The 13,890-nt window shown below is 33.5% G+C and overlaps 1 protein-coding gene across 1 annotated transcript in view; it reads left to right on the top strand.

Moving 5' to 3' along the window:
• The window catches only part of LOC111699475 (uncharacterized), a gene marked incomplete in the record, with an annotated part of 7,284 nt that extends 4,815 nt beyond the window's left edge, over positions 1–2,469 (top strand). Inside the window, 3 exon segments of the mRNA XM_023470169.1 lie at positions 613–696; positions 1,326–1,612; positions 2,055–2,469. Of these exon segments, the coding sequence (XP_023325937.1) occupies positions 613–696; positions 1,326–1,612; positions 2,055–2,463 (780 nt within the window).
• Between the last annotated feature and the right edge of the window lie 11,421 nt (positions 2,470–13,890).

The following is a 13,890-nucleotide window of genomic DNA, read 5'->3' as shown; positions in this document are numbered from 1 at the left end:
AAGGTTAAGAATATCTCGTCAGGCATTATTTTAACATTTAAACTCCTCAACACCCTTATGATAAACTTAGTTTATTTGATCTGACGAAATTCATAAAAATTCATCAAATATAAACATCCAAAATATCAGTTCCTTTCACATAGATCTTTTTATTATTAAGAAACAAGGTTAAAAATGTGCAAGAAGCAAAAATCTTTTTTGATTGTTAATAAATCCAATTCTAAAAATCGAATTATAAAGGTAAACAATTTTCAGCGGTTCGAAATACAACTTTTTTGTTTCTGATTAATGACTTTTTATCTATTTAAAAAAATAGCTTTTCAGCACCCATGGCATGCCATTTTTTAGATATATGACCTCTAGCTAGGGCTCTAAGCTTGGTTCCAAAATCTACCCATTGCTCCATTATCTAAAATTTTAATAAATAAAACTTCAAAGCACTCATCCTGACATAAATATTTATATTCTAATTTCTATTTGTCAGTTCTCGTGATAAATAGGTCTAGTATGCAATATAAATGTATGAAACAAAAATTTAAGGAGAAAAATACGAAAAATGGATCACGTTCTTTCAGGATAAATAAAATTTGAAATAAAAAATATTTATTTTAGAATATAACACTGCTTCAAGTATTCTGGAATACAAAACCTACTAGTTCTGATCCAAAGAAAGATCTTCCGCCAACATATTCACAGGTAAAACAATTAATGTCTCAACAATTATATTTTATTTACAAACATGAAATTTCACAATTATTATTCTTAAATTTGATAATTTAGTATTTAATTGTTTTATACATCATTTTGTTACGTTGTTGGGTATATGTCGATTGTGGGCATAATTTCAAGTAACTGTTTGAAAACAAATTAACCTTATCTAGCATGGAAGGGGGGGGGGGGGTTAATTTCCCCCCCTAACCCCCCCCCCCATAGTTTTTTACGTTAAATTAAAAAGTATGTGAAGACGATATTCTTAAATTTTCCAGGAATTTTCGAAAATCCAGCGCCAGCGAAATATTATTTTTTTTTTAATCTAAAATATTATGATATAAATTAACTATATACGAATGTGTCGAAGAATAATCGATGACTATTGTTTGTATTTGAATGATCTTTACGATCCGAGTTGAATCTTGCAACTTTCTAAAGTTATATGGACGCTACGTTCTTCAGCATGAGTCGTTTTTAACAATTTTCTCCTTATAGACGCAACAGGTAGAAGTAATATTTGTAGCGATCAAAAGAGCTTATTTTTCGCCGTTCGCCTATACCCCCTTTCATTTTGGCGAACACTCCCTTTAAAGAATTAATTATTTCTGAACAAGGTTGTTAAGACTAGACCTTCTCTTACTCTACTAGATCATCTCTCCCCTCCTCCAACCTATAAACGAGCTCGAGAACTTTCAGAATCAGAGAACAAGTTCCTTCCAACCTTCTCCAGTAGTTCAGAAGACATGGAAAACCCCCCAACCTTTGCCAGTGGACCAGAAAACCTAGAGAAGGACAGGATCGGTGGGAAGTGTGACCGGAGAATGTCAAGACTTGTGTCGGAGACTTTAAACATCCCAGAGACAGTTGAAGAATATGGAGCGGAGCAATTATTTAGGTGCAGGTACATTTCAACCCTTTTCTTTGATAGTTTTTAGTCAGATAAAAAACAATTAGAAAATTTTCTTAGTGTTGAGATATTTTAGGACTATATCTTTTTCCAATTTTACCGACATTATTCTTGCTTGTTGTATGAGAAGAAAAACACTATTTCAAAATCGTTTAAAATTGATAAACAACTATTGAAAAATCGTTTAAAATTGATGAACAATTATTGAAAAATCGTTTAAAATTGATAAACAGCTATTTTAAAATCGTTTAAAATTGATAAACCACTGTTTCAAAATCGTTTAAAATTTATAAACCACTGTTCTATTTCAAAAGCGTGGAAGGAAAAGAAAGCGTTTGCTCCAATACCTGATAAAAAGATAATTCTTAAAAAATATTCACTATTAGGAGAAATCAAAAATAAATTCTCGTTTTCATTACGGTTTTTTTCTCTTTAGAAAGGTGACACAGGAGGCCATGTGTATTTTACATCTGGAGAATGAATCTACCAATTCAAGAATGCATCTTGAGAATGGAGCTTTTAGTTCTAATATACATCTGGAGAATGATTCTGCACTATCCCCGGAGAATGAATCCTCCAGTCCTAAAATATCCCAGGAGAATGAATCCTCCAGCACCAAACTATCCCCGGAGAATGAATCCTCCCGTTCTAAAATACCCCTGGAAAATGAATCCTCCAGTTTTAAAGTATCCCTGGAGAATGAATCTTCCAGTTCTAAAATACCCTTGGAGAATGAATCCCCCAGTTCTAAAATACCCCTGGAGAATGAATTGAAAAGTAAGTCTCCTTTGAATCCCCAAACCTGTAGCTGTAGATTACAAACTCCTCAAATACACATGAAATAATATTTACCACCGTATCTCCATATGAACCAAATTCATTGATTTTCTTATTCTTAACTTTCCCTGTTTAACTTGTATTGAAACATTTTTCTTTTAAAGTTTAAATGCGCGCTAGCTTGATTTCGATATCCACGAAGGGCAATTTTGATATCATTTTGATATCCTCAATGTCTATGACTCTCTCATTGGTTGTACGCAAAATTTCCCGACTTCTGATTGGTTGTTCACTGCATAACTGTTTGACACTTAACTGGGTATCGAATTAATCTGTAGATTAAGAAAATATTGAGATCAAGCATGTGATCTCGATATCCACAATGCAAGAGTTCCCAGCTTTGGTAAAGTTTATACTTGGTTTGGAAATTACCTCACGAATGATTGAAAAACTAATTGGTGAACTAAACCCTACAAAGGCTTTGGGATCTGATATTATGTAAAGATAAATACCTTTGAGTAAACGTATAGGATTGTAATGCATGGCCATTGGCCAGCTCACTAAAGAAAAAAGTTGTTTAAAAGTTATGGGTTATTTAGATTTCTTTTCCTTAGAAGTCGAAAAATTTCAAGGTGATAATGTCAAAAATGAGAGTTCCAGGGCAACACAACTTAAGGTTCTCAACACCCCCCCCCTCTCAAGCAGGTTTAGGGTTAAGCATATTTCGGCAGCCATTATTTTAACATTTTAACTCCTGCAGATTTTTCTCAATTTTTAAAACTCTGTCAGATTGATTCTAAAAGTTCAATCTTGAGATTTGAGATTTTCTGATTGATAATATGAACATTTGTCAAGAAAATTAATAAACCTTATTAAAATAATTAGTATAAGTTTTAAAATGAAGTATTTATTTGGTTACATGTTTTAAATGCATGAATATTCAATTTTGGTTACATTTGAACATGCATTTCTTGCATTTAGAATAATTTCCTTACTTTTACAGATTCATTTCTTTTTATGCATAAATATTAATGTTGGAATTGTGTTTTTGTCAAAAACTCTGACTTTCTTATCCCTATATCTTTGCATTTGAATGTCAGACCTTAGATATCTCATATGAATCATTTTAGATCAAATAATAATAGTTTGAAATATCAAAAGGCTAACACCGTCAGGTGTCAAAGATATAGCGATTTGAAAATCAGAATTTGTGGCTAAAACTCAGTTCCTTTGAAATCAATTCGTATCTCATTGATCTGTCCTTGTCGGCCCCAACCTTAATCTCATTCTAGTTGACAGATTTATAAAGGATACAGAATACCATATTTTTACCAATCGATCATCGAACATTTAAAAGCTTTATCTTTACATTGGCAAGATAATGTTATATCATTCATAATGTTGGTGCTGGGTATAAAAAGTGAGGGAATGAGATATTTGGCCCCCTTACCTTCTGGAAAGGGTAAGTAACATAATTATCGTAAGGCCAGCTAGTGCTTTATATTACCCCCCCCCCACGCCCCCCAACAACATTTTTACCGAAATTATCAAAACACATTGTTTTATTTTCGAAAACAATTACCATGGAAAATTTTTAAAATTTATGCGAGTTTACATTATATCAAAAACTAGTTAAAACTGAAAATGATTTTAAATCAGAAATAATAATTAAATACTACTGCAAAATAAGACCTAAATGCGTCATGAGGAGGTAAAAAAAAATTTTACCCGCGCCCCTTAACCCTCTATATAAATTTTATTCCCCCCCCCCTGTAATCTTATAAAAAGAAATTTCCCCCCACCCCTCCTTTGCTAAAAAGTTCTATTTACCGCCCTAACCCGACAAAAATTACAGTTTATTTATAGTATAGAATAGAAAAATGTCTCAATAATCCATTTTTTTACATTAATTTTTGAATATTGGTTTAAAAAAAACTATTACAAAATTGTATAAATAATCAAATGATAGCAGCTTCTTTTTTTTTGATATCTCTATTTTTCTTAAAATCTCCATTTTTATTTTTCTTGTTTTGCATCATTGACCAAATGTAGGCTGATTTTGAAAAAAATTATCAATAAAATATTATTCTAATGAAGGGAGAATTATTTTTTTATTTCCTGGTATTATTCTGAAATCATGTCAATTTTTCTAGCAGTAGACTGCAGGAAGTCTTTATGTGCATTTTTAGATTTAAAAATAACCAAAAGAATGCTGAAAGTAAATAAAGAAATTTTTCATTAAAATAAAAAAAATAAAAAATTTCATCCTTTAATCCAATCTACAATAATTTAGTTTTCTTGGGCCGCTTGAAATAAAGGCATTCAAAACACTGGTGTCCGAAATTGAGATCAGTCTCTTTAAGTGCATAGCCATTCTTACCAGGTTGAGCAACCTGTCGGTGGTAATAGATGACCTGTTCAATCAGAGCATTGATCAGTATTTACAGTTTAAGTTTCAGTGGTCGATAAAAATTTTATACGTTTTGACTTTGGACTAATGTGCATATTCCTGATATTCCGAGTACAGCATAGTGGAAAACTTGGGTTATCACGATTGTATTTTTTAGTTTTTAATGTTTTTTTTTTTTAAATGTTAAGCAGCATTCAGAATGCCTTTTTAGATAAAATCAAAACTGACTATCGCCAATGGCTATTTGTGGCCGAAAAACTGGTTATACAAGGAAATTTTTAATTCGTTCAAAATACGTCGATATGGTATAAAAAAAATCCCCTTGCTAAGCCTAATTCTACGCAGTAAACAGTTTGTAAAAATATTCAAACATGCTATCTAGAAGCATATAAGTGGAAAAATTAGGGAAATCACCAAATTCCAAAATATTCCCTATTTTTATTATTTTGTAAAATTGTTTTTCCTTTAAATATGGCTTTGAAAGGCGGATCTTTTGATGCCCATATCGACATATTTTAAGAAAAAGAACACTCTCACTAGCTTTTTTATCACAAAAGGTCATTTGCGATTGTCAATTTAGATTTTAACGAAAAATGTCTCTTGTAAATGTTTCTTATAATTAAAAATACATTACTATTTCCTACTTTAAGTGATTCCTCTCAAATTTGTGAACAATCTTTTACCCTTAATATTTTTATTTTTATTTATTTATAATATGTATTTTTATTTTACAGTGTGGTCACTTTCTTAAGTAAACTTTATTATTTATTTACATACATTAATAAAGATTACAGTTTAAACGAGAAATTACTATGTAAAAATCCAGGAGGGGGGGGGGGTAATGGACTGCCCCCCCCCTAAAACCGCCTTTGCATATATAATAAGTCTATTGATAATTTAGTGATCATGTGACACGTATATCCTAAATTAGTTATTTCAAAATATATGTCAGTCAACCAAGTTTAAAAGTTTTACGGCAATTTCAACCTTGTTAACTTTTATAAACTTTAGTTAAAGTGCCCTGTATATTTCTAATATGTGTTTTGGACTTGTTTGCCTTGGATATTTCTAGCCTGTGTTCCCAACATGCTCAGATATAAAGCCTTGTATATTTCTAGCATGTGTTCCCAACATATTCTCAAATATAGTGCCTTGTATATTTCTAGCATGTGTTCCCAACATGCTCAGATATAGTGCCTTGTATATTTCTAGCATGTGTTCCCAACATGCTCAGATAAAGTGCCTTGTATATTTCTAGCATGTGTTCCCAACATGCTCGGATATAGTGCCTTGTATATTTCTAGCATGTGTTCCCAACATGCTCAGATATAGTGCCTTGCATTTTTCTAGCATGTGTTACCAACATGCTCAGATATAGTGCCTTGTATTTTTCTAGCATGTGTTACCAACATGCTCGGATATAGTGCCTTGTATATTTCTAGCATGTGTTACCAACATGCTCAGATATAGTGCCTTGTATATTTCTGGCATGTGTTACCAACATGCTCAGATATAGTGCCTTGTATATTTCTAGCATGTGTTCCCAACATGCTCGGATATAGTGCCTTGTATATTTCTAGCATGTGTTCCCAACATGCTCGGATATAGTGCCTTGTATATTTCTAGCATGTGTTCCCAACATGCTCAGATATAGTGCCTTGTATATTTCTAGCATGTGTTCCCAACATGCTCGGATATAGTGCCTTGTATATTTCTAGCATGTGTTACCAATATTCTCGGATTAACTATATATTCTCAAACCGTTTTCTTATTGAATACAATAGGAAATTTAAATTCACAATTTAATGTAACCTAATAGTGTTATTTTAACGTACATGTTCTTGAAACTAAGTCTCAACGTAGTCAGGTAGATAGTTAAATGTAAGGTTATAATGCAAGGAAAATAATTGAGGTGTACGTATCTTTTTTACTGCAGTGAACTGTCTCTGGGCGGTGATGTAAACACAAGACGGATGTCGAAGCCTGACATGGGATCCATCTTTCGCATAAAAAATCATTGAAATATTCTGGTCATACTCCGATACTAAACGAACACTGATGCATCTATTCTTGTTTACAAATTCCGCCCAGAGAGAACTGGTTTCAATATGTACGCAGAGTATACGCAACTGCAATTAAATGCTTTGCATTATAACCTTGGTTGAATGTGTGTATTAACAAAAATAAATATCCTGTAACTTGTACACAATTGAAGGTCTAAGATTAAAATTACGTAAACCCAAAGACTCTCTTTTAAAAATGCAGAACCGAAAAATCTACGCAAATTAGTCGCACTTTGTTTGGTCTATATTAAAGATCGTAAACAAATGTCGTAAATAAAAACATTTGTTTCTTTCTTTGAAGTTTTATTCCATTTAATGATTCATAATTTTTATCCCAAATCCTAACAATCAATTGTCGAGTTAATGGGTTAGATATGCAAACATTTATGCTAAATTATTTCTTTGCTTATGATGAAACAAAAGACGACATTAGCTCACATTTTTTCAATATTTTATATTGGAAATATTTGGTTTCCTGTTCCTTTCACTGCCTAAAATGGGAATCCGTCGCACTTAAAAAAAACATACTTTACAATATCTGAAAATTTGACTATTCTTCAAACAAAAAGATTCGTAACTTATTCACAAATTCAGGTTTATTTCAATAAAAAATCCTTTTATCCAACAAATGATTAAATAACTTTTGAAAAACAATTTAATATCTTTAATTTGTGTTCACTTTTAGCACAAAACACTCACTATTGTGTTAAATAACTGCGTATTTATGTAAACCTTTTCTCTAGTTTTATACAGGGTTATTCATTTAGGAAACGATCAAATTACTTAATTGAATGCAAAAACCAAAAATAAAGCTTCTTAAATCGGCATATTCTTAGAGTTTTGGTTCGTCTTTCCATTCTCATCCTTTGGGGGTAACCCTGTAAATGGAAACCTACTCTAGCTTTTTACATGTCATGTATCGATATATATTCTTATAATTCCGTCATTTTAAACCACCTTAAAGTACTTTATCATCGAGCTAAATTCAAATCCTAGCCCCATTTTGGAATTTTGTTCATATCTCTCTAAATGTTTTTGTGCTCCTCGTGAAATCCCAATAAATTTTTTTAAATCTTTCTCCATTCTTTTATCCTCCATTAAAACATTAATACCCTGATTTATTTCAGATTCTGAAAATGCATATATTGAAAAGTTAAATGCAGGTTTAAGCTCGAAATCTACAGATAATTTATTAAATCCGGGAAATTTAAAAACTTTAGAATTTAGGTTTCTTTAGAATAGTATTAGATGCATGAATATATAAATTCTATCAATTCAAGTCTTCGTCATCGGCGTACTTTTCTTCAAACACTTTTCTTAAAAGACCCCCAATTTTTCGATGAAAAAAGAATAAAGTTTGGTATTCAATGAAATGAAAGAGTTTCTAACCAACAAAAAAGATGTTGATGTGCATGGTTTTCCGATGGCTCTCCAATTGTACTCTGATAGTTTTAACTCCGTTGGTTCTCAGATGGTTCTTTAATTGTTGGTTCTCCCATGGTACTCAGATATATCCCAGTCAGACCCCAAGTTGGGGGTACGAGGCCTTGATTTGGCTTCAAGTCGGGGGTTTACAGCGCTAGTAAAGTCCGGGCAATGCAGCTAATGAGGAAGCCGTAAATAAAACCTTAAGGTGGGAGTGAGGTCCTACCTAAATATCGGTTGTAAATAGACCTTAAGTTGGGAGTGAGGTCCTACCTGAATATCGGTTTCAAATAGACCTTATGGTGGGAGTGAGGTCCTACCTCAATATTGGTTGTAAATAGACCTTAAGGTGGGAGTGAGGTCCTACCTAAATGTCGGTTGTAAATAGACCTTAAGGTGGGAGTGAGGTCCTACCTCAATATCGGCTGTAAATAGAACCTTAAGGTGAGAGTGAGGTCCTACTTCAAAGTCGGTTTTAAATAGACCTTAAGGTGGGAGTGAGCTCCTACCTGAATATAAGTTGTAAATAGTACCTTATGGTGGGATTGAGGTCCTACCTCAATATCGGTTGTAAATAGAACCTTATGGTGGGATTGAGGTCCAACCTCAATATTGGTTGTAAATAGACCTTAAGGTGGGAGTGAGGTCCTACTTCAATGTCGGTTGTAAATAGAACCTTATGGTGGGAGTGAGGTCCTACCTCAATATCGGTTGAAAATAGAACCTTAAGTTGGGAGTGAGGTCCTACTTCAATGTCGGTTGTAAATAGAACCTTATGGTGGGAGTGAGTTCCTACCTCAATATCGGTTGAAAATAGAACCTTATGGTGGGAGTGAGGTCCTACTACAATATCAGTTTTAAATAGAACCTTATGGTGGGAGTGAGGTCCTACTTGAATGAATGGTTGTAAATAGAACCTTATGGTGGGAGTGAGGTCCTACCTCAATATCGGTTGAAAATAGAACCTTATGGTGGGAGTGAGGTCCTACTTCAATGTCGGTTGTAAATAGAACCTTATGGTGGGAGTGATGTCCAACCTCAATAGTAGTTCTAAATAGAACCTTAAGGTGGTAGTGATGTCCAACCTCAATATCAGTTCTAAATAGAACCTTATGGTGGGATCGAGGTCCAACCTCAATATTGGTTGTAAATAGACCTTAAGGTGGGAGTGAGGTCCTAGACCTAAATATCAGTTGTAAATAGAACCTTAAGGTGGGAGTGAGGTCCTTCCTCAATATCAGTTGTAAATAGAACCTTAAGGTTGGAGAGAGGTCCTAGACCTAAATATCGACCATATCATATTTCTAATGGGTTCTCATCTGTCCCGGAGTCCATATGTTGCTATCTGTCTGTCTATCTATCTCTCCACGTCACTAGCTGTTTTTAACGGTGTTTAAAACAGAGCAATGCCTCAGGAGGCTGTCGAGGAGGACTTCATGGGATTCTATAGACATGTGTTTGTGAAATATGATCAGGATCTTAAAACTGAACTAGGATTAGCACTGACTTCAAGCAAGTCGGCGGAGGGGAACAGGTTGCAGAAGGAATGGGAAGCCGGATGCCATCTAAATTCAAAAATATTTTAATGATTTTTTCTCATGTTACAAGAAATTTGATATTTTTTTGAAAATATTGAAGAAAAGGGAGAACTTAGGGAAGTCGGGGGACGCCTAAGGTTTCCTTGAAGGCGGGGTTGGTCTTGCTGGGATGTTACTCCTATCGTACGCTGTTGGTGATCTGATGGTACTCCAATGGTTCTTTGATGCCAATCTGATGGTACTCTGATGGTACTCTGATGGTTCTCCAATGGTACCAAGATGGTACTCAGATGGTACTTAGAAGGTACTCCGATGGTACTCTGATGGTACTTCGATAGTACTCCGATGTTACTCCAATGGTACTCCAATTGTTTTTCGATTGTATTTAAATAGTACTCCATTAGTACTCCAATGGTACTCTGATAGCACTCTGATGGAATTCAATGGTACTCCGATACTAGATAAAATTGTTATGTGATCAAGTTTTAGGACCAACTGTAGAGTAGGATAAACTGTAGTCATGAATAAGTTTTAGGATCAATGGTAGGTGTAATCAAGTTTTAGGATTGATTGTGGTTATTGATCAAGTTTTAAGATTAATGTAGTCCTAATGAAATAGTATACTTTTAATCAAGTTTTAGGACCATTTGTGGTTATGAATAGGTTTTAGGATCAATTTCAGACATGATCAAATTTGTAGTTCAATTTTATACACTGACCTAGTCTTTAAAGAATAGAAAAACTGTGAAGAAGATAGTTTGCTCTAAAAGAGAAGATATGACAGCTATATTGAGTTGAGAACCAATAAAAGTTTATTGAGAATTTAGTATTCTGTTCATACCATTGAAAACTATACACATTCTCACACTTCAGCACAATACACAATACAACATTCAAACATTTTTGGATTCACATTAAAAGAGAGCCATTCAATCTAACAAAAATGAGTGCATTATACAGAATAGGCAAAAAAAACAGGGACCGAATTTGATAAATTTAAGTTTGGCGCCCCCCCCCCCTAGACCTCCTAGAAAATAGAGAATAGGTATAGGTTTAAAATATATGGGTATAGCCCAATTTGCCAATGCCAGCTCATTGAAAAAAAAGGGTCAGAAAAATGAAAAAAAAAAATTTGTTTGTTTTAAACAAATACCAAAGTGTTACACATTTTTAAGGGCTTTTCAATAATATAGTTTTTAGATATTTAGCTTTAGTCAAAAAAAGTGATGGGCTATTTTAGATTGCTTTTTACAAAGACCGGACTTTCTACCGCCCTGTACCAAACCCTATGCATTAAAAAAATTTACAAAAATCCTTTAAATTCCTTTTCATTAAAAGTCACAAAATTTCACGATGATAGAGTCAAAAATGAAAGTCCTAGAACAAAAAAACTACAGTGGGGCTCCATCCCCCCCCCCATATTGTTTAGGGTTAAGTTTTAACAAACATGTGTCACATATAAATATTTGTCAAAAGTAAAAATAACAATTTTTGAAAAAAATTTCGGCATACTTTTTGAACTTTTTCAAAACTCTCATAACACCCTAACCATGAAAGTTAGAGGTCAATTTTTCTAAATGAGCAGGCCTTGAAAAATTAAACGAGGGACATGTATCACATTCCCCTATCTCAACTCTAAGGGCAAATTCATAGGAGGGGGGTGGAAAACACAACCCCCCCCCCCCATCTATATTACACAAAAATAGCCAAATCAGGATAGGGTTAAATGATGGGAGCAAATAAAATTCAACCAATCCTCTTATTTTTTGCGTTAATTTTCTAATTGGTTCAGATTCTTCTAAAAAAACATGTATTTGTGCCACCCTAATTGACATTAAATCATATTCATCAGTTAAAATATTTGTCAGAAAGAAAATATGAACTTGAACTCCATTTTAATTTTAATGGAGTTTTAAAAAAATCATACGCAGTGATAACTAGAAAACCGTAGAATATGAAGACGACTTAATGCAATACTGAAGTTTTTTTGATGTTGTTTCAAAGCAAAAAGCCTCACTTGTAAGTTATTAAATCAATAATTGTGTGAAATGGGTCTCTTAACACCGCACAATTGCTGTGCCTCATGTTCATTGGACTATTTTAAGTCATAACTTGAGTCTAAAAGTCGACTTTCTATTCCAGAGTTTTCTGGTAATCCCTGTACACCACAAAGGATATTGTGGGTAAGGATTAGCCTATAAAGACTGGATGAAACGACAACGAGTCGAGTCCAAGCTTTGCGAGGGAGCTGGAGTCCAGAGTTCCTCAAATAGTAATCACCGCCACCCAAATCTGTTTTGCGGCAAGCGCGCTCCTCAATTGGTAATCTCCACCACCTCAATTAGTAATCACCGTAAAATTTTGTTTTCTGTGATTTGAATTTAATGCACTTTTAAGACAATTTTCAACATCTCATCTCATCCCACGCAAAGTAATATCCATCTCCATTTAAAAGATATTTTCAAAAAACCTTTACAGTGTTTAGATTTTTGTATTCGCCTACTTGAGTTCAACATCTACAACAAAACTAATTATATGCATAGAAAGAACATAAAATTTTGAAAAATTAGTCTCATCACACCAACTACTGAGAATAAAGTATTTAGTCCACTAATAATGGGTTAAAGTTTCCTCTCTATATAAGGAGTTTAAAACAACATTCAGAGGAAAATGCCGCAAACATTCTTAAAGCGAAACTTGAAACTAAAAAACGTAATATATTTCTAGCACTTAGTATGGCATATTTATTGATTTATTTTCGAAACTAAGGAGCAATAAAGAAAGCTTTAACAATATTGTACACCATAGGGCCATCAAAAGAGGTCAATATGGTCTTATTTCTAAGAAATAAACGATTTAATTTTATACTTTTTTGGGCTGATTACTATTTGAGGTGGTGGAGATTACCAATTGAGGAGCGCACTTTCCGCAACACAGATTTGGGTAGCGGTGATTACTATTTGAGGAACTCTGGACTCCCTCCCTCGCTTTGCAGTTGCAGAGAATCATAAGTATAAGGAAGATAAATTCGGTTATATACCCGTCTCTAAAGTCTCATCCTTTATAGGTAACCCTGTATATATAATATAAATAAAGAAAATGCAAATTCATTCGTGATTATTGAAACGTTAACTTTTAAGCAAAAGAGCTAATGAAAGGAATCTGTCAAATGTCGTCGTTTAAAGAAGAAGTTTCAGGATATAGTCAACAGCATCTATATATTAAGTTGTGATATATTTTTTTCTGTTTGTTAGTTTGTATGTCTGATCCATAGATACAACAGTATATATAGGTTGGTAATGTATGCTATGTATCTACACAAGGAATTGAACTCTCCACCGATACTAGGTTCAATACCGATAATACGACGTTTAATCTGTTCATGCAGTACGCGGGGTTTATTTATTAAGAACCCCTAAGAAAGCAATTGTTCTATTTTCAGAATATATCTGTAGTTACGAAACATGTTGTTTTACATCTATTTTAACACTATTCCTACTGAAGTTTCTCTGCCAAAATACCCTGTTTTTAAGAAAACGTGTTAATGTGCAAATTGGCTAAATCTTTGAACGTTATCCACAGGGTGTCCCATGAAACATGACAGTTGGTGAAAAGTTGTAAATGTTTGTTAAGTTGTTTGAACCCTAAGAAAATAATTTCAAAGTAAAATATATTTGAGTATAAGATTTGCCACATTTGACACATTTGCCTCAAACTTTGATTGAGAAACTCGGGAGAACCACGGAATGTTCTTGCTTGGTTTTGTGATTCTAATGGTTGATTGGGTCTACTCAACTAAAGGGAAAAATGGCAAAAATCATAATTTACTACCAAGCGCAAGATGCAAGATGGGCAAGATGCTGGTTTCTCAAGCTATTGTCTTAAAATATTATCCCATAGGTTTCAAACCCCCACCCACTTCCTAGTAAACAGGCGACATCCTTTTGAATTTTAGAAACCAACTTAAGGTTAGAATAAAGTATCTTTTTTGTTACCTTCGATATTAAACCTAAGTCCGAATTTAATGAATTTGAGCCATGTCTCAAATCCCACAAAAAC

The sequence above is a fragment of the Eurytemora carolleeae genome, unplaced genomic scaffold (assembly GCF_000591075.1).
Source record: "Eurytemora carolleeae unplaced genomic scaffold, Eaff_2.0 scaffold281, whole genome shotgun sequence".
Lineage (NCBI taxonomy): Eukaryota > Metazoa > Arthropoda > Copepoda > Calanoida > Temoridae > Eurytemora > Eurytemora carolleeae.
Note: the sequence above shows the minus strand (reverse complement) of the source record. Positions and strands in the feature narration are given on the sequence as shown.